This window comes from Polypterus senegalus, chromosome 4 (genome assembly GCF_016835505.1).
Source record: "Polypterus senegalus isolate Bchr_013 chromosome 4, ASM1683550v1, whole genome shotgun sequence".
In the NCBI taxonomy this organism is placed as follows: Eukaryota; Metazoa; Chordata; class Cladistia; order Polypteriformes; family Polypteridae; genus Polypterus; species Polypterus senegalus.
The window spans coordinates 169,082,432-169,104,554 of NC_053157.1; the positions used below are offsets into that span (position 1 = coordinate 169,082,432).

At 38.4% G+C, this 22,123-nt stretch overlaps 1 protein-coding gene across 2 annotated transcripts in view; it reads left to right on the forward strand.

Moving 5' to 3' along the window:
* The window catches only part of maml3 (mastermind-like transcriptional coactivator 3), a 319,199-nt gene that overhangs the window by 179,917 nt on the left and 117,159 nt on the right, over nt 1-22,123 (forward strand). For both annotated transcript variants that reach the window (XM_039751654.1, XM_039751655.1), the window contains exon 2: nt 12,538-14,118. In XM_039751654.1, coding sequence (XP_039607588.1) covers nt 12,538-14,118 — 1,581 coding nt within the window. The remainder of the gene's footprint in view (nt 1-12,537; nt 14,119-22,123) is intronic.

Consider the following 22,123-nt stretch of genomic DNA (forward strand, 5'->3'; position numbering starts at 1 on the left):
GCTAATTTGGAGTAGCCTTTTAATGTAACTCGTATGTCTTTGAGGATATGGGAGAAAGTCAGACTATAAGAGAAAAAACAACTTGGTGAACATACAAAGTCCATACAGAAAACAACTGGTCATGGGATTCACTTAAAGGAAGTTGGATCTAAGTGATGGCTGAACTAATCACCTATAGCAGCAGTTAGGACTTGCCAATATCTGAGAAATCCAAAGATTCAAATGTGGGTGTCATGATATAAGTGTACTTTAAAGTACTTTCAAAGATATTTTGTCTGACAAGAGTATATAAGTTGTGGTGGTGTTTGAAGATATGCAACGCAGCAGTGTATATCTACACTATATTTATATTTTATTTCACTATATCTTATTTGTTCTGTTTTCTACATCTTTGTCACCTCTGGGCAGCACAGTTGCATGGTAGGTAGTGCTACTGCCATACAGATCCTGATTCCTGGGTTTGAGTCCTGGGACAGATACAGTTTTTGTGGATTTTGCATGTTCTCTCTGTTCCTAGCTAGGTTTTTCTCAGTGTAAACTAGTTTCCTCCAACAGCACAAACTCATGCCTTAAGTTAAGTGACAGCATTACACTGGCCTCTTGTCAATAATTGCGGATGTCCCTTATGATTAACTAGTGCCTCGCCAAGGGTTAGTTGTTACCTTGCACCCACCTGACCAAGTGTATGATATGCAGCAAAGATTGAACCTCCCAGAAAGTAAATAGTTGTGAAAGAGGACTAGGATTATTTACTGAACAGTCTGTCGGCCTATCCACCAGCACACGAGCCATGGTGTCCACAGTGATGATGTGAATTTTACCTGTAACAAATACATACAATTGTAATATGGTATATAACTCTAGATATCTAAAAAAAAAAAAACCTTATTATTCACACTGTCAGGCAAAATGATCTTTGCTGCATAATATGCAAAATCTGGTTTATTACTGAGTGTGCATCATAGATTTTTTTTATGTATGTGTAGCCCAAACTGTCTGACACTACACATGAGTTCTCACTATTCCGATTTAGGATGCAGCCTCTCATCTCATGTATTGCACTCTGAAATGGAGGCTGTTGAAGCTGCACCACTTGATCTCCCTCTGCAGTATCTTTCTTCTCAGATATCCTGTCATGTTGATTTTCCTGTCTGTTTCTTATAGGATGTGCCCATTTGTATTGTAATGTGAATTTCAGTATGAATGCTACATTAAATAAAATTTGATATAATTTACAGAACTGTTTTCAAATGTCCTTTTTTTATAAATATTTTACATGCTGCCTAAACTCATTTATAATTCTATGCTGCCTTCTTCATAGTTAGTCATGACAAAAATGATATTGGCGGCTAAACTAATATCAATGACAGCTGCCTGCGCTGCGGTGTGTCTGTGTCAGTCTTGTTAACAAGATCAGCTTAGTGAAAAAAATGCCCTCTCATCTGGAACCAACCAAACCTTTTTTTTTAGGGTAACAAGAAAGAATGAACAAATAATACTGTGGTAGGCACAGCAAATCTCTGATTTGATATTCATCTTTCCTTTATGGCAGCATATGCGATGCACCGATTGTTTGGATGTTGAGGGTAGCTGAGGAGTTCACCTCCTGACTTCTAGTGTGACCTGTAGGCTCGAGTCACACTTCCTGTTTTTGTCTCCAGCGCCTCTTGGTGCTTTGTTCTTCAGGGGAGATTGAGGCCTGTTTGCTGGCTTCCAAAGATTTACGTGTCCTAGTGGGACGATCAGTGGCAAACATCCAATTCCAAGCTGTTTTTCTGTTTAATTCAAAACTTTAAAATCTCTTTTAAGGTCAGAGTTCAAGAGCTAATTAGAGGTGAAAGCCCAAACAAGTACATAAATAACACAAATTATCCTTATCACATGGAAGCCCCAAAAAGCTACTGTGGCAAGACTCTCACCAGTAGTCTGTATGGTACCAGGGTCATGATGTTTTTAGTCCTGCTTCCTTTTTTTTTATTAATCTTTATGGAACCCTAGGCAGCAGCTCTGTAACTAGAAAGCAATGTTCTGCTTACTTGAGTGATCTAGCTGATGTGATGTGGATAATAAGGTGTCACTAAATCTAAAAAAGCAATTCCAGGTGACAGTGTTGAAAGAACAACAGTAAAGTGATTACTGTAAGCAGAGTGTATTTTAGGATTTCAGTAGTTAATGGGGCAATATTCTAAAACCAAAGTGCACCCCGATTATGAAATTTCACAAAACAGATGTGGTCAGGTTCCAAGCGGTTATTTAGAAAAAAGGAATAGCTTGTTAGAAGTGAAGGTGGAAAAAAATGGTATCTGATGAAAAGAAAAAAAATCCATTTCCATCCAGATACCTGTATGAGCAGAAGGAACAATACTAGATGGCTAGGCGACTCACTGAAGTCTTGAGAAATGAAGACTAATAATCATAATAATAAAGGTAAACAAATGCATTATATCAAAGCAGACAGCTAATAATGGCTTCAGGTTAGTGGTCATTTCCTCTTTGTTACTGGCATTTGTGCATTTGGGGGAGGGGCATAAAAGGGGGGTTGCCTTGACAACAGCACCTTGCTGGTGCTCCACTCACTGAAAAATGAATCCCTGCTGTTGGTGGGCAATGCAGCCCAGGCAGCTGCTTTAACTAGATGAAAGCTGCACTTGCCTGTCTGAAGAGCTCCTTTTCTTCCCCCTTGTGGCTCATGATAAAGACAGCAAATTGGATACTTGTGACCTTTGTTGTGTGTGATCAATTGGGGGGTGTGAATGGGCACAAAATTTGTTTTATTTTTTTAACTAATGTTTGATTCAAACATTATACAAAGTCATAACTTCAATAGCAGCTTTTTATAGAGAAGAGGATTGCTGCTCATCATTTAACCACATATTATCATATATTAAGTAAAATGAGACCAACAAGGTGTGGCTTAGAGCTATGTTTGGCTTAGGGAGAGTTTGAGGTGGACAGCCTAGCCTTAAATACTGGTTATTCAAGCATGTAGTTCATATATACCACTCTCGTGCCACTGTGCACATGGGAGCTTTCATGTGATTTGATATTTCAAATTTCCACCTCAGATGATAATTCATAATAATACTGAATGTGGATAAACTGTCAGTTGCTGCTTGATCTTGTTTCTCAAGGCCATTCACTTTTCATGAGCTTGTTGATCTGGGAAATATGTAATCCTCCTTAGCATTTCATCACATTCTCCTCCAGCTGAGTTAAGGCATACCATTTCTGACCCTTTCTATAGTGCATGGTAAAGCATAATTAAAAAAAATCTTCTATGACCAAAAAATGTTGAAACCAGACCAAGGGTGAGATTTGCAATTCTTAATCACTTGATCTTAACAACACTTCAGCAGTATTACCATAGGGTACTGATACTTTGTCACTTTAACCATTTAGAATTTGCCCTTTTGACATATACAGTATATATTTGCAATATTACAAGCTGAGATCATAAACAATAAATAAAATGAAATTATTTCGTTATTAATTATAGTTTTCTAGTTCACTTTTATGAAATTAGCAAAATGTGGGATTTCTTTTTAAATAAGGAATTAAAACAATGTGCCAGTGTTAATATCCTTCGTGGACAACTCCTGTCATATTAGAAGCACTTTATGGGTACCTTGGCCATACTGGAATCTATTGAAAATGACATAGAAGAAGGAACTGAGCATCTCTGTTTTAATTACCAAACTAATCAACCTTGGGATGCAATATGGGTGAATCTCCTTTTCAGTACCTTCATTTGTTCCATCATTCACTTCGTCTGGTTCCCAACAGATAAAAATGAACATATTGCACGTCAGACCAGAAGCCATTCTTATCCATCTCAGCACAAGGCATGATAGCAGAAGGAGACTCCCAGGTTTTTTAAATTGTTCTTTTCCTGTATTCATGGTATTTTTGTTTTCTGTTTAATATTAATCAAACTCATTTGCATTTATCATTTTGTCATTGGAACATATTTATATTTTAGGACTCATGAAGTATTACTATTACCCATAGTAATACCCAAAGTGATTAGCACTGCCGCCTCACTGATGTTGTATCCTTTGTTTGAATCTGATGCCCAGTTCTCGTCCATAAAGAGTATATATCTATCTTCTCCTTTTGTCTACACAGATTTTTCTGTCATATGCTGAAAGATGTGCTTGTTGGGTTAATTTGCAACTTCAGTATGGCTCTGTGAATTGGACTGATTCTCTGTCCAAGGCTGATTCCTTCTCTGCACCTGAAGCAGCCTGAATAAACACTGGCCCACCATGACTCTGACTTGTATTAAGCTGCTATGTTTTATGTCTGTATGTGTGTGTACTGTATTCGATTAGTCATATGCTTATTCAAAAATAGATGTAAATTCATAATTTTGATTTGCATTGTTACCCTAAATTGGATTAAGCATGTCCAAATTTTTTTGTCAGAATTTTTTTCTCTTTAGGGTACTGTAGAGATCAATATGTTTTTCTCAGTGACTTGCTCCAAATTGTTTTTGGCTCGGCATTACTACCAGCTGTTTTTCAGCGCGTTTAATAACCAACCTGCAGCTGACAGTAGAAAAAGCATTACAGGTTTTTATCTGAAAGAGCCTTTCAGTGTTTAAATGTCTTAAGGGTGTAATTATACTCATGGCTAATGAGTCACGGGCGACAGCAGTAAAGTGCAGACATGTCAGCTTGACAGTTTTGCTCTGTCTTGAGGACTGTTGCCTCTTCCTTATGACCTAACTTCAATATTCTTGAGTGATTGTTGATTCACTCTGTCTGTCTATGCAATCCATGATAGGCCAAAGCTGATTGGTTTGAGTAGGTATCCATCCATTCTCTTAAACCTCTGGGTATTATTTTAACCCAGAGTCTTGCATCAGACCAAGGATTGGAAAAGTGAGGCTGCCATAGTGGTCACTGTATTTAAAAAGTATTGAAAATTAGCCCTTTTTGCTTCTGCTGGTTGGTTATGCTTCTTTGCTCACTGGGTGTTTCAATACAAACTACAAAAACACTAGCTACTAGCAGCCTTTCTACATCAGTTCCATCCTAATTAAAGTTATCTGCACCATCTAGTTTTTGTTTAATGCTGTGCTATCAATTGAAACCTTTTCCACATGGCATAACTGTCATTATTTAGTTTAAAGAAAAAATGGAGAGCAACAAGCTTTACTTAAATTTGATGTAGTTTACTAGACTTAAACAATACGTATACTTAACTGCTCACATACTTCTCAGATTTTAGGCTTGGAAATGGAACTAATGTACAGTCTCATTTCCTGCTTATGGCTACTATGCAATTTTTGCCAGTGTTTTTCAGTTGTAGACTTCGTTTTTACATAATCTTAGTGAGTCGGGAACAGTCTAGTTGTGTATCTGACATTCTCAGCGAGTTAGTCTAAGCCGTCTTGGCAGGTTTGATCTTGCCTTAAGTTGTAGGTGTGACCTTGTGTGTATGCAGGAGCTGACAGCCAGTGGGCATACCCTCATAAGTACAATGCATATAATGCAGCTATAAAGAATAAGAAACATGATTGGTTTGGAACTGGCAAACAGAAGAGAGGCTCATCTGTCTGATGTCTCATGCTTTATGTACAATAACAAAATGGAAAAATGAAGAAAGAAAAAAAAAGAGATTGCGACTCAACTTGTTGTACCTGGAAAGCATTCATACAGCTCTGGTTCTGTCAGACTCTGCATTATTGGCTGTCAGACAAAGGGACTACCTTGCAGATATTTCAGAAATGTCAAACTGTTGTTAAGTTTAAACTGAGTCATTTAATTTGTGAACTATAAACTACTTACAAAAAGATTTCCTCAATGGTGCCAAATTACCTGATGGAAGTTAGATGGAGGTAATTGAAGGTAATGTTATATGTATTTAATGAAGTAAATTGTTAAATAGGGTTAATTGGGCCAGCCAGTAGAACTGGGTGAATATTTCTAAATGCAAGTTAGTTATTTTTATGATAAATAATTTAAAAGTAGGAGAGAGGGGCAGAATTTTGGTTATTAGTCTTTTTCATGTGATTCATTGTGACTTATGAGCTTTTTTTTAGCCTAGACATACCCTTTACCAGATTTTCCTACTGCAGATTTACGCTAATGCAGTCCTTCAGTGATTCCTATGCCTAAATATGTTAAACCATAAGGGATGTGCTCTCTTTTTAATTAGGCTGCACTTTCAAATTTCCTTTATGTCTTAGGAAGAGAGATGAGGGATGAAAAATCATTCTGAAATTAACCTTGTTTCTAAAACGTAAATTTGTGGAGGCACAGTGGTGGAAAGGTTAGAGCTTCTGTCTGAGACATGCTGCATCCTGGGTTTGAATCTCTTTCTCTGTTTTTCATGAAGAGCTTGCAAATCCTTTCTGTTTTAATAGGTTTTCCTATAGGTACTCTGGTTTTCATCCCACATCCTCAATAACGTGCAAGCTAGGATGATTCTACTTGTATTTCTTAATTGTCCCAAATAAGACACAGTGTGAAGGTGTGTACACAACAATGATGGGTGTTTCCAACCTGTGTCTTGTGCTACCCTGATAGACACAGGCACTCCAATGATCCCGAATTGAATCAATTGGTTTTCAGAATTTAAAGTGCAATGGGCATGCATCTGTGAAGTTTAAGTTTCAAACATGTATGCCTGCTGTATTCTATATTCCCAAAAACAACAGTTTTCACAGTTTCTCACTATTTTGAGTAACATAGTCGGTGAGTGATTTGTAATCATGTTCGTATAGGCCAATAGTATGGTTTAATGGTTAAGGCAGTAGACTTCAAAACATAAGGCTCCTGGTTGAGTTTCTGCCTCATAAGTTATTTATTACATGATACTGCAAAAGTCACTTAACCCACCATCTGAGCACAAACTATAAAACATGTTTTTAAATAATTTTACTTCACCTTGTTCGTTGCGATTGATAAAAGCATCATCCACATAAATGATAATAATTACTTTATAGTTCAGTGATGTCTTTACCTCTAGTTTCTAAACAGGTGTCAATGTTTTCCTTGAAACATATAGCAGTTTGGATAGTGTTTTTCACATAGACAGTGTTACCAACAGGTAAAAACAATGAAAGGTTATACCAGCTTCAAAAAGTAATAGAGATGGCCAAATTCAGAATATGGACATGAAAACTGTGAAAGCAGCAGTATAAACTGTTTATTTCTAGAGAAAACCTGCTGTAAGGCATGAAAGAGTTACGTGTTTGTGTAATGTACTGTAACACCACCCAAGGAATCAATGGTTAAGCACTGCACTGTGCTAAACAGTAGCTTCTCCTACAATTACCTCCCTCCCTCACTAACTGACTGTTTTCTAAAGCACCAAATTATGCGGCTGTTAAATCAAAGGAGTTTACTGTAAACAGACCCTATTACCGCATTGCTCAAGAGTCTCCTGCACAGTGCTGTGTGGTGGGCACTGCTTATTGCTCGAAAATTGATTGGTTTCACTGTTTAAAATGGCAAAACCCTTCTTAAGTACAGCATTTGGTTTAAGAATTTTAGGGTCTTAACATTTTGCCTGCCCCTCTTTATGGAAACCCCTTAATTGTGTACTGTAAGGTTGTAAGTGAGGACAAAAATCACAGCAAGCAAAACTACACCTATTAATTTTCTACACTTAGCATATTATGATCACTCAATGGTATGAATTAATTACATTCTTATTTTAACAAGAGAAAAAAACATGGCTGTATATATATTGCTAATGCTTCTGAGAGTAACAAATGAGAATATATAGTAATTAGTGTTTGAAATATTAATTTTCTTTAGTGTGAAGACAATTGTGAGATTAAAATGTAAAAAATACAGTGGTTCTGGTTATTTAGTTTGTAGTTGGTATCTTTCAAAAATCTCAAGCAGCATTACAATTGGGAACACAAGGAGACGCCATTATGGAGCTTCGTAATCCTGAAATTCTTTCATATGCAATAATTAACGGGAGCCTTTTAAGTCTGGAGGGTAATTAGACGGTATTTACTGTTGTAACGTAGCATGCATCAGTCACTGTAAATGGCAGTTGTGGAGTGGAAAGACAGGCCTCTCAGGTTATACTTGCTGTTCTGTGCAAAGAAGGCAGATGTAAGTTCTTCTTTAAAGAAGACTGCATGTCTTCTTTGATTTGCCACTAATGCTTTTTGCCAGGACCATGTATGTTTTTATAATATAAAATGTAATTTAATATAAATTACAAAAAAAAAATCCATTTTACATGGATATGCATGTTAGGCAGATCTTGGTTGGCCTAATACTAGTGTATGAATGTACATGTGTGATTGTGCCCCATTAAGTTCAGGGTTAGTTCCAGCCTTGCACCTGATGCTGCTCAGATTGGCTTTGTCCACTGCAACCCTCCAGTATCTTAAGTAGATTTGATAGTGAATGTCTGTGAATATGCTAGCTGGTCCCTAAAGGCAATATCCAAGACAAGCAAAAACAAAATAAAGTACATTTCTCAGATTTTTAAATGAACAAAGCCGCCTTCAGTGAATGGCTAGTTTTTATCATGATGCAAGGACAACTTTGGCTAACATTGTAATTTACTGGTATCACTGTTCTAACAGGTATGACATATCCATTCACATCAATATACTGTAATTTATCTCTGTCATTGAAGATAGGAAAAAAATTTTTGAAAGAGGTTATTAAAAAAAAAATCATAGAATACAGACGTGCTTTATATTCAATCACAAATTTCCTACTTACATCCTCTGTAAAACATGATTAATGTATACCTTGACATACTCTCCTTTCACGCATATTCACTGTTTTAAAAAATTTGTGTGTGTTGTTTAGTTTTCCTCCTCTGTGATGTTTCTTCAGAATTACAGTATAAAAAACTTACTTGATGTTACTAATGCCACTATTAATAGATTTCTAAAAATTGGAAATTTTCCGTATTTGCACTGCAAGTGTTATAACCATGTATCGAAAGGGGACACTGTAGTGGTTCTTAATCGAGTGGTTGGATTAAACTTCAACACAGGTCAAATTGCAATATTAAGGGGGTCTTTTACCTTCTGTTATTTCCATGTATCTAAGCCTTCTCATACTGTTCGAACATACACAAGATTGAATCAAATTAAAGCCTTTTTTTTCATGCTTTTTTGCAGCAGAAGTGTCATACATTTGAATTATTTTACTACATGATCTTAATAGGTTTTAATACAAATCCTTCGGTGCTAACAAAGTTCTCTGAAAGTGCAGGTTTGGTGTATCCATAGCACAGGCAGTGTGGGGCCGAGCATTGTCATGTTGCAACAGAAGTTGTTGACAGGCATCAACAATCATTGTTTAACCTCTGGTGTCGCCTGCCATGGTACCCAACTTGTAGACCCAGAGCAGATCATAGACGATGTGGTGTGCAGAACCATGACTGAAGTCCAGAAGTATGGCTATTTCATTCATTGTTACTCTGCGATAATTTCCATTACAATGTGTTCAACTTCTGCAGTTGACACTGTCACTACTCAGTGTGTCTGACACAGCCGACTAGAGTCTGTCATAGAACTCACGCTGTTTCTGCAGACATGCATCATCTTACTGAACTTTCATTTGATGATTGATTTTAATAGGTTTCACCCCCTCACTGATCAAAAAGTGAACAACAGTATGCTGAAGCCGTTTATTGCATGTTACCAGTAGGGCTGCCATCTTTATATTTGTCTCCCCCATGCTTCCACCTGCTGGACACTCCTAATGTTATTGCTAACGATGTTGCCAACTTACATGACATTGAGTCAGTGTTTAGAATTTCAGAGCATCTCGGCATTATACTGTACAATTGCAAGATGCTATACTCTTTGTTTCATGGCACTTTGTTGGACAGCAACATAAATTATCTGAATTAAAATGTGCAGCGATTACAATAAATTACTCTTATACTGGGAGATATTTTGGACTATTTAAGTTGAATTCTTATAGCCCTGCTACAGGATGATTTGGGGTGTCTACTATGAATAGCCACCTGACTTCTTCTGAGGTGACAATTTTCCATCATTTACAATTTCAGAATGATAATGTTAACCCGTTTTCTTCTAACTTCTTGAGTTTTTCCTTCAGACAATATCATATCAGATAATATTATTCGATTTTCCACTACTGCAGCAAGTTAGGTTCAAAATATTAGGCCTCCCTCATCCACAATTACTGTACTTATACATGTTTTATTATTTTACCTTTTAGGTTATAGTAGTCTTCTAGCAAGAAAAGATTATGATATGTGAAACTGAAGGATAAATAAAAGAATCTTTTAATACTTTTTTTTTTAACATTTTCTAGAAATTGTTTTACATGTTAAGTTATATATATTCTGCCTCAATTGTTGAGATGCAGCCCTAATAACTACCTCAAAATGTTTTGGAGAAATGTATTACTATTAGGTTGAAATAACTTTTTTTTTTTTCTTTTTTTTTTAATTTTACCAGGATATATGGGCATTCTTTTTAGAATCCTGTTGTATTGTTCCTTTGGTTGGTTATCATAACTCTTTGAAAGCATTCAAAGACTATTTGTCATGAATGTGTTAGTTAATGTGTCATGCCACTCAGATTATTTTTATAATGAGTTTATTAAATTATGGTACTGTTCAGATTTTATGTATTTTTATAATTTGGTTGATTGGTATTATGTGATTTGGGAATGGAATTAGAAAGAAAAATCATTCTTATTGTTGTTGTTTTCTTCCTCTTATGGAAGATAAATTAACACAGCACCTTTAATTATGACTTTTTCAATTATAATTCTGTCTCAATATGCTTTGTTTTTCTTTAGAAGAAACTTTATAAATACTAACCTACTCTTTTACATTGTTTAATAATACTACAGTTTTTTTTGTTATTTGCTACATTTTTTATTTCTACCCTGCAGCAACAATAGATCAATAATTTTCTAGATAACAATCAGTACTAACCCATTTATCAGTGGTTACTTCTCCCACATGAATGTAAATGTATCCAAGTGCACCGCTCTGCTTCCTCTGTGAAGCGTGCAAGTAATTTGTGCTGTGGATTGAAGGCTTTTTGTTTTCTGATATTCAGAGAGGAAAGAGCTGGAGGAGGATCTTAAAGAAATAGTAATTCAGAGGTACGAAATACAAAGGCAAGCTTGGGAACACTGCTCTGCGTATCTTTCATTTTTCAGTGGTTAACTTGTGCTTCCAAGGGACTTGCTTCTCTTTTACAAGTGTTTTAGGGGTATTTGGATGAAAAATCAATATTCAAAATCTGGACTGAGCTACCATAACACACTCAAGTTTTTTATTTGAGAAGTGGGGTAGTAAATTATATATTACAGTCATTACGGGGACAGATTTTAAACAATTGTGCTCAAATTGATATTAATACCTACAAATCTGTATTGTGGTGAAATGTTTACAGTATTAACCTAGATGTGCCAAAATGGAAATTCCAGCTCTTACTGTTTTGAGTAATTTTTTTGCTAGCGATTTCCATTTTTTTCAAACAAATGTTTTATAACCATTTTCATTGTTTAGTTGTGCCTCCTTATTAGCAGGGTTTTTATTTGTGAATGTGATTAAGAGAGAGAAGAGGAGAGTTTTAGCTTTTTAATATGAGACAGACTGTTATTGAGATGGACTTCAAGACATACACATTTTTGTTCCATCACTGTTCTTGGAAAAACAGCCAAGTAGTTTGAAATGTCAGCAACTGTGAAGGATGCGAAATAGAGTAAAGCTTGACTGACAAAGCACATTTCTATGTAGATGCTCTGTTCTATGAGCACATACTTTGTGAATTGTAATTGTCCTTTCTAGGTATAAAAAAATAATAATAAACCCTACTCCACCACAATGTACTGTATACAAGGAAAAAGTGACAATGGTGCTTAATTATTCAAATGAAAGTAGAAAGATTTCTGTAATGAATGTTCAGTGAAGGGTACAGATTGCAGATTCATCACCTGTCATTTTTTCTCTAACATCTTGCTGTCTCTCACTACCCCCATTCCCACTCCCCAAAATCCCATGTTGTAATTAAAGAGTGCTAATAAACGGAGATCAGCTCCTGTCCTTCCCTGCACCCATGCATCTGAGACAAGCTAACTTGGCCCAAGCAGTGTTACATTTTCATTTACTGAGGGCCTGCCATGTCCGCTTACTGAAAAGCAGGCTCTTGAAATCATTAGTAGGAAAGTGTAACAGACATCTCTACTGTCTGTTTTATGTAGAGACATGATTATTCTGTCAGCAGCCCCTATTTAGTCTGGGGCCCATTGTTTGCTTGCTTGCCTCTATTCATTCACAACATGTAGAGCACCTGACATTTCAGCTTGCATCATAATCAATCTGAATTTTACCCCTTGATGATACCTATCAGAATTAGTTTTAGATTAATTACTGTGCCGACCATCTAGAAATAAGTTTTGGCTAAAAAGTGTTAATAACCAAACTCTTTCTTTCTTGCTTTCTTTCTCTTCTCATCACAGCTAAGTATATATTTGGTCCAGGCCACATTAGAAATGCTGTGTCCATTTCCTCATACAAACTGATTTATTTTTTATCTCATTTGTTCTCTTTCAGTTGCAAGAAACTGTGAAAAGAAAACTGGATAGTGCCCGGTCACCTCTAAATGGGGAGCAGAATGGCATTTGCGATGGGAATTTTTCACCAAATACCAAAAGGCAGCGGAAAGATGGACCTGGAGGGGGTGGGGGGCTGGATCCCTTGGGTACTTTGCCAAGCAATTTACCACCAGTACCCTCTGTCTCACCCCTCCACCAAATGGACATTAAGCCCTCACTGTCACTGCAAAACAACAACAGCAGCAGCAGCACTGGTAACAACCATGTCACCGGCCGGCCGGAAGACCTGGGTAAAAATGGAGGGTTGCCAGATATTAAACTGCAGGTAAATGGCACTTTGGAACTGGACGATAGCTTCAATTTGCTGCAAAGCAAGGACCTGAAGCAAGAGCCCTTGGATGACACAGCAGGGATTGAGTCTTCAGATACCTCCCTGTCAAATCAAAACAAGTTATTTTCAGACATCAACCTCAATGACCAGGAGTGGCAGGAGCTCATTGATGAGTTAGCAAACACTGTGCCAGAAGATGACATGCATGATCTTTTTAATGAAGACTTTGAAGAGAAAAAGGAGATGGAATTTACAAGACCAGCTGTTCAGACTCCATTACCTCAGGAACCTACTCCTCCATCCCAGAATATGAAGAGTGACCCCTCTCGCTCCCCTTTCAGTCAAATGCCTATGGGTTCCCCTCAAGTCCGGCCTGCCTCATCGGGCCCTCAGTTTGCCAGTGTCACAGCAGCTTCTAGCAGCACTCCACCACAGCAACCACATCAACAGACATCCTCATCTGTAATGGCAGCAGGATCTCCAGCAAACTGTGTGGCTCGATCTCCTCAGACACCCAACCAGGCCCAGAGTCAACCTTCCAGGCAAGGAAATGGATTTCTGATGAATCAATGTCCTGGTGGCACAACTGGCTCATCTGCCTCAGTGCAAGGGCCAAATGCGCCAGTACCATCTTCCTCCCCAGCTGAACAACTGAAGCAGATGGCAGCACAGCAGCAGCAAAGGGCAAAACTCATCCACCAGCAACAGCAAAGTACAACACCTAACTGGTCCCCTGCTGGACCACCTACTAGCCCCTATGGTGGTGGTTTCAACCCAGACAAACCAAATAGCCCAATGATGTATCCACAAGCCTTTAACAACCAAAACCCCATGGTGCCTCCTATGGCGAGCAACCCGCAGAAGGCCAACATGAATAACTACCTCCCTCAGAACCATATGAATATGATCAATCAGCAGTCCAGCAACATGGGTCAAAACACTATCAATAAACAGCCAGCTGGCATATTGTCATACAGTAACACTAAGCCCCTTACCCACTTCAGTGGTGTTGATCACATGGGCCAAAGGATGAGTTCTCCTGTGGCTACTCAAAATAAGAATCCCATGATGCCATACTTGCCACAGCAAACATCCCAACAGCAGCAGCAGGTTCCTCCTCAGGCCCAGACGCAGATGACAGCTCAAGCGTCACACTTGACTGAAGAGCAGAAGCACATGCTTCTTCTAAAGCAAAAAGCACTACTGAATCAGGGCCTCTCTTATGGCCCAATGCAGCCTCATGGCCAGGTAGGACTCTTTCCACTGTAGTAATGTTTTTTTTTGGGTATTGTTTCTATAGGTACTACAGATTTAGCTATAGAAGCATTTTGTTATGTTGTTGAATATAAATATTTAGTTTGTCTACCTGCTTTGGCAGATGTTGGCAGGTTAGAAAAGTCAGATCTTTATTTTATTAAATGGTTTTAATGGTGGTAAGGCCTTAAAGTGTTTCACTGAGTTTACTAGTATGATGAACTAAGCATGCTGACCTTGATGTACTACACTGTGCACATTGCACTAAAACATGATGTGTTCTCTTTACCATACTGGTTTTGCTATGCTTCTGTTAGATATGAGACCAAAAGAAAGTGATCAACTGTACAATTTTAAGGCAAAGGTGAGTTTTATTTTGACTGAATAGGATGCTTTTTAGGTACTGCATGCCGAATAAACAGAAAAACAATGAATTAAAATATAATATGTATTAACATTTTTTGTCATTCTTCTATCATTGAATATCGTACATGCTGACAATATCAATGATTTTTTTAAATATGTTAAGTGTTTTTTTATTCTACATTGGAGGATTATGTTGCTTGTTAAACTGATAAAATGGAACTTTTGTTTCAGAGTAAAGGTAGCATTTTTAAACTTTGATGGTTCAAATTTGTTAGGAGAAAATCATCATGTAGGTGTTGTACAGATAATGTTTGTTTTAACAATTTTCACTTTTGTTTATGCCTAAGTTTACCATCTAGTTTAATATTTTGTGGAAGGGGTTCAGAGCAAAATATACAATCAGGAAGGACAACAGGTTAAGGCTCCACACATTTTATTATGTATGTTGTTGTTGGCCACTCAATTAAACATGAAGTCTGATTAAAAATGGAAATTGCAACTTCTGATTAAATATTGACCACAGTAGAAAAGCATAGTTCCTGTGGCTTCATAGTAGAGTGTATGTGGAAGTGAGTCCAATTTATGTAAGGGTAGAGATACATCAAACTTCAGTGCTTAAACAAAATGCTTTAATTGTGCTTTATTGAAAGAAATTCTACACACCTTACATTCAAATTGATTTATATTTATTTTAAGTATTCACAGTTCTGTATAACTATCCAACCTGCTATATCCTAACTAAAGGGTCACGGGGGTCTGCTGGAGCCAATCTCAGCCAACGCAGGGTGCAAGGCACGAAACAAACCCTGGGCAGGGCTCCAGCGCACCGCAGGACGTGCATACACACACACACACACACCAAGCACACACTAGGGGCAATTTAGAATCACCAATGCACCCAACCTGCATATCTTTGGACTGTGGGAGGAAACCGGAGTACCCGGAGGAAACCCACGCAGATATGGGGAGAACATGTAAACTCCATGCCTGTTCATGTAAGGTACACCCCATTAGACTCCGCATTTAAATCTTGCCTGAAATCTCAGTACTTTGTACAGAGAAGAGCAGCCATGTACATTCTGGACTAAAGGGCAAGTCCATTCTCAACATGCTAAGAGAATTAAACATCTTATTCTGTAAGTGCCTTGAGCATGGGAAGGGCGCTATATAAATAAAATGTATTATTATTATAATTATTACATCTTTAGTCTTCAGTATTCAATAGTGTAGGAACCCCATCCAGATCTGTAAAATTCTCAAAAGGCATTGATACAGACGATCCAGGAGAAATTAAGTATGTGAAAGGTACTCTATAAATAAAATGTATCACTGGTATTATTATGATTAAATAGTAAATCACATTTTCAAGTACAACTGCTGGAGGGTAAGAGGAAGTTTATTTAAGATACTAGCTTTATTTGCCTGATTCTGGTGAAGTGTCCTGATACACATAGAGAATAAAGGACTGTATCCTGTAACTTTCGGAATATGCAGCAAAAAAATAACTTTTATACCTTTCGTAGTGGCACCCATCCAGCAGTAGGGCTACAAGTAATGATTATTTTGGTAGTCGACTAATTGTTCAATTTATTTTCCCATTAGTCGATTAGTCACGATTATTTCATGCCTGACTACTTTGATGCCTGCGACCTGTGGTTGCACATCCTGTTCTGGACTCCAGTGTATGTATTACCTCATCTGCTCACATCTCTCACCCTGATGTCTCTGCATTAACACGATTAAAATTAATAATAGATTAAAATAACCAGTAAAACATATGAATTTGAAAATAATCCGATGTTTTTATATTAGTGTGACCATCACAATAAAAAAGAAATACATTAAACAATACAAACTAAAGTGCACATAGTCTTTAAACAAAAAAGTGCATTTACCTTAACCAAAAAAATACATTGTGAAAACTGAAATGTTTTTCATATTTTAGTAATAAATGACAAAATGTAGACAAACTATATAATGTGTAAAGGCTAAAGTGCAAAGATCAAATAAACATATTCACAAAAGGATCAAGGATGATACAATAGCTTCCGTGGTACAGCGGTAGGAATTTCTAACTTATAATCAAGAGTCCCCAGGTTCGATCCTGACTGCCTAGTATATTTACTGTAGTTGCTCTTATTGTTAATACTGTATTATACAATAAACACATGCAGTGCATCCGGGAAAAGTATTCACAGCGCATCACTTTTTCTACATTGTTATGTTATAGCCTTATTCCAGAATGGATTAAATTCATTTTTTTCCTCAGAATTCTACACACAACACATAATGAGAATGTGAAAAAAGTTTACTTGAGGTTTTTGCAAATTTATTAAAAACAAAAAAACTTCGAAATCACATGTACATAAGTATTTGCAGCATTTGCTCAATGCTTTGTTGATGCACCTTTGGCAGCAATTACAGCCTCAAGTCTTTTTGAATATTATGCCACAAGCTTGGCACCCCTATCCTTGACCAGTTTCGCCCATTCCTCTTTGCAGCACCTCTCAAGCTCCATCAGGTCGGATGGGAAGCATCGGTGCACAGCCATTTTAAGATCTCTCCAGAGATGTTTAATCGCATTCAAGTCTGGGCTCTGGTTGGGCCACTCAAGGACATTCACAGAGTTGTCCTGAAGCCACTCCTTTGATATCTTGGCTGTGTGCTTAGGGTCATTGTCCTGCTGAAAGATGAACCGTCACCCCAGTCTGAGGTCAAGAGCACTCTGGAGCAGGTTTGTCTCTGTACATTGCTGCAGTCATCTTTCCCTTTATCTTGACTAGTCTCCCAGTTCCTGCCACTGAAAAACATCCCCACAGCATGATTCTGCCACCACCATGCTTCACTGTAGGGATGGTTTTGGCCTGGTGATGAGCGGTGCCTGGTTTCCTCCAAACGTGACGCCTGGCATTCACACCAAAGAGTTCAATCTTTGTCTCATCAGACCAGAGAATTTTGTTTCTCATGGTCTGAGAGTCCTTCAGGTGCCTTTTGGCAAACTCCAGGCGGGCTGCCATGTGCCTTTTACTAAGGAGTGGCTTCTGTCTGGCCACTCTACCATACAGGCCTGATTGGTGGATTGCTGCAGATGGTTGTCCTTCTGGAAGGTTCTCCTCTCTCCACAGAGGACCTCTGGAGCTCTGACAGAGTGACCATCGGGTTCTTGGTCACCTCCCTGACTAAGGCCCTTCTCCCCCGATCGCTCAGTTTAGATGGCCGGCCAGCTCTAGGAAGAGTCCTGGTGGTTTCGAACTTCTTCCACTTACGGATGATGGAGGCCACTGTGCTCATTGGAACCTTCAAAGCAGCAGAAATTTTTCTCTAACCTTCCCCAGATTTGTGCCTTGAGACAATCCTGTCTCGGAGGTCTACAGACAATTCCTTTGACTTCATGTTTGGTTTGTGCTCTGACATGAACTGTCAACTGTGGGACCTTATAGACAGGTGTGTGCCTTTCCAGATCATGTCCAATCAACTGAATTTACCACAGGTGGACTCCAATTAAGCTGCAGAACCATCTCAAGGATGATCAAGGGAAACAGGATGCACCTGAGCTCAATTTTGAGCTTCATGGTAGAAGCTGTGAATACTTATGTACATGTGATTTCTCAGTTTTTTTATTTTTAATAAATTTGCAAAAACCTCAAGTAAACTTTTTTTACGTTGTCATTAATGGGTGTTGTGTGTAGAATTCTGAGGTAAAAAATGAATTTAATCCATTTTGGAATAAGGCTGTAACATGACAAAATGTGGAAAAAGTGATGCGCTGTGAATACTTTCCAGATGCACTGTACATTTATGCCCCTGTAATAAACGTATAGTACTTGTAAAAGTTACCTTTTTTTTTCACTTTTATTCTGTCAGTCACGATCATGATACATACTATCGCCCCGCCCAGGGATCTGACCCTTTTAATTTTTTATCTGAAACAGGGAATAACTGTAGATGTGAGTGGTGTTTTGAGACAATCGAACTGGAAATTCTCTGATCTGGGTGGATAAAAGCTGACACACAAATGCTGGCGAATCTGCCTTATTCGTATCTCATTGTCACTTGATATTTTTTTTTTTTGTTTTATTGGGTGTTCTTGCTTACGCTGAATTAGTATGCACCTTAAGGCCCATGATGTCAAAGCCGCACTGACAAAAAAACAGAGACATATATACACTGCTCACAAAAATTAAAGGAATACTTTAAAGAAACACATTAGATACATCAGATCTCAATATGAAGTTGGATATCTATACAAATAATGACAGGGCAATGTCTTAGGAACAAAAGGATGCCAAGTCTTTTAATGGAAATAAAAGTTTTCTGCCTACAGAGGGCTCAATTGTGTAGACACCCTAAAATCAGAGTGAAATGAAGATGTGGCAGGCTAGTCCATTTTTTCAAAAACTTAATTTCTGCTACTCAAAATGCTTTTCAGTATCTTGTGTGGCCCCCCAGAGCTTGTATGCATGCTTGACAACGTCGGGGCATGCTCCTAATGAGACGACGGATGGTGTCTTGTGGCATTTCCTCCCAGATCTGTATGAGGGCATCCCTGAGCTGTTGTACAGTCTGAGGAGCAACCTGGTGGCGCCTAATGGACCGAAACATAATGTCCCACAGATGTTCTATTGGGTTTAAGTCAGGGGATCGTGAAGGCCATTCAATTGTTTCAATTCCATCATCCTCCAGGTACTGCCTGCATACTCTTGCCACATGAGGCCGGGCATTGTCGTGCATTAGGAGGAAACCAGGACCTACTGCACCAGCGTAGGGTCTGACAATGGGTCCAAGGATTTCATCCTGATACCTAATGGCAGTCAAGGTGTCTTTGTCTAGCTTGTAGAAGTCTGTGCGTCCCTCCATGGATATGCCTCCCCAGACCATCACTGACCCACCACCAAACTGGTCATGCCGAATGATGTTACAGACAGCATAACATTCTCCATGGCTTCTGCAGACCCTTCAACGTCTGTCACATGTGCTCAGGGTGAACCTGCTCTCATCTGTGAAAACACAGGGTGCCATTGGTGGACCTGACAATTTTGGTATTCTATGGTAAATGCTGATCGAGCTCCACTGCACTGGGTTGTGAGCACAGGGCCCACTAGAGGACGTTGGGCCCTCAGACCACCCTCAAGAAGTCTGTTTCTGATTGTTTGGTCAGAGACATTCACACCAGTGGCCTGCTGGAGGTCATTTTGTAGAGCTCTGGAAATGCTCATCCTGTTTGTCCTTGTCCAAAGGAGCAGATACCAGTCCTGCTGATGGGTTATGGACCTTCTATGGTCCTGTCCAGCTCTCCTAGACTAACTGCCTGTCTCCTGGAATCTCCTCCATGCCCTTGAGACACTGCAAACCTCCTAGCAATGACACACATTGATGTGCCATCCTGGAGAAGTTGGATTTCCTGTGCAACCTCTGTAGGGTCCAGGTTTCGCCTCATGCTACCAGTAGTTACACTGACCATAGCGAAACTAGTGAAAACTAGTGAAAAAAACAGTCAGAAAAGATGAGGAGGGAAAATGTCAGTGGCTTCCACCTGTTAAACCATTCCTGTTTTGGGGGTCATCTCATTGCTGCCCCTCTAGTGCACCTGTTGTTAATTTCATTAACAGCAAAGCAGCTGAAACTGATTAACCCCCTGTGCTACTTAACTGACCAAATCAATTTCCCAGAAGTTTCATTGACTTGATGCTATACTCTGATTAAAAAGTGTTCCTTTAATTTTTTGAGTAGTTTATATATATATATATATATATATATATATATATATATATTTATAATTATATATATATATATATATATATATATATATATATAAAATTCATTTTTGACCTTATAGTTCCATTCAGAAAACATTGTTGCACGGATGCAACATTATTCATATTTATTCACGGACCTACTTGCGGTTGTAATAGTGACCACTTTTTTTTCCCCCCCGATCTTGCCCTGACTGCACAGGACTCTAGCACAAGCAACCGGCCACTTGTGTGCTGCTGCTAGCACTGAATAAGCTAACATCTTCTGGTGTCAGCGCGCAGCACCAGGGGAAAAAAAAGACACAAATATATGTGACATTTTGAAGAAATCATTGTATGACCTGAATAGTACCAATCGTAAAACATCATCTCACTAATGCAATATTATTTGAAAACAAAGAGATCGGGTGTAAATTTACTTGTAAAAGTTAGCTTTTTTTACTTTTATTTTCTCAGTCTCATTCACGCTGTCCATCCCCTCCTGATCTGACCCTAACTAACTAACTAACAGCGGCAGCATAAATTCTCAGGAGACGGCGGCATCACATCTCCAGAATGCTTTCGTTTCAGATGCTCATGCATCATGATGGTGCTGTCGTGAAAAGAAAGCTCTGCTTTACATAATCTGCATTCAAATTTTTTTTCTTATTCGTTGAAGTCCTCAAGCATTTTAGAAAGTTTCCGTCTCAATTTTTTCCATCTCCTTCCCCCTACTCTATCCATTGCAACCTCGTTTATTTTCCTCTACATTCTTCTTCTCCTCAGACGTCGTTCTTCATTGGTAGGACTGAGTGCAGTCTTGACAAACAATAACAAACAATATTGCCCCCAGACGTTCGTGTAGTGCATTGCAGTTACAAAAACCAACGTTGTTCTTTGTGACTGTAGCCTCTATTGAAGGTTCTGTTTATGACGACAATTAAAAAAACAAAAATCTGTATCGACGATTTTTTGTAGTCGACGTCGTCGATTACGTTGTCTAATCGTTGCAGCCCTATCCAGCAGTGCTTTACACTTGTGACATGAATATTCCTTTCCTTATTATCACAACTGGAACAGATGAAGTGACTTGCTAAGGGATACAATAATTTGGAAAAGAATTAGCAAAATTTGAATCTACATCTAGGAACTCCTCTGTCACTTGTCTAAACATCCTTCTTCTTTCCCTGCAGTAGACAGTCTTTAGGGTGTTAAAACCTAATCTGTGTAAAAAGCTTCTATGATAAAGAGAGTGTAAAGCTCAGGAGATTCTTTTCTTTTGCTATGCAGTAACCTTAATGTGCAGGCCCTGCCCTCCCTTGCTTCTAGATCCTTTCTAGCACAATCACGGCTTTTCCTGTCTAGTCTAATACTCTTGGGTCTTGTCTGTTTCTCAGAGTGAAGAGATTGTGAAAGGATCAGGATTTGTAGCTGGACATTCTCTTCTCCAACTGAGCATCTTGGTTTTGACATTTGACGAATTTTTTAAAATAATGTTGTTTGCCTAGTTCCCTTCTCTTCTCCCCATCACATTACACAAGATGTATCATAAGGGTACCCCTCAGGTGAAGTATAAGTGCTCACTATTTCCTGCCACGTGCTGTAGTGAGTCCCGGGAAGATTCCAGCAAAGTCCAGAATGGATATGTTAGGATTGCATCCTAGGGTTCTGGTGACTTGTAATTAAGTTTTGAACAGAAAGTGCTGGACTCAATAAGACCATGCAACATCTGGATTTGCAGGACTATGCAGTTTTATTTCCTGTTGTTATGAATCATTCTTTGTTTACCAGTACAGGGGATATATGTTACTAGTATGCTGTTAGCCATGATCTCAGAGATGTGTGATGCCCAAATAATTGAACATAGGTTTATTGTGATATGAAATCCTACATTACAGATA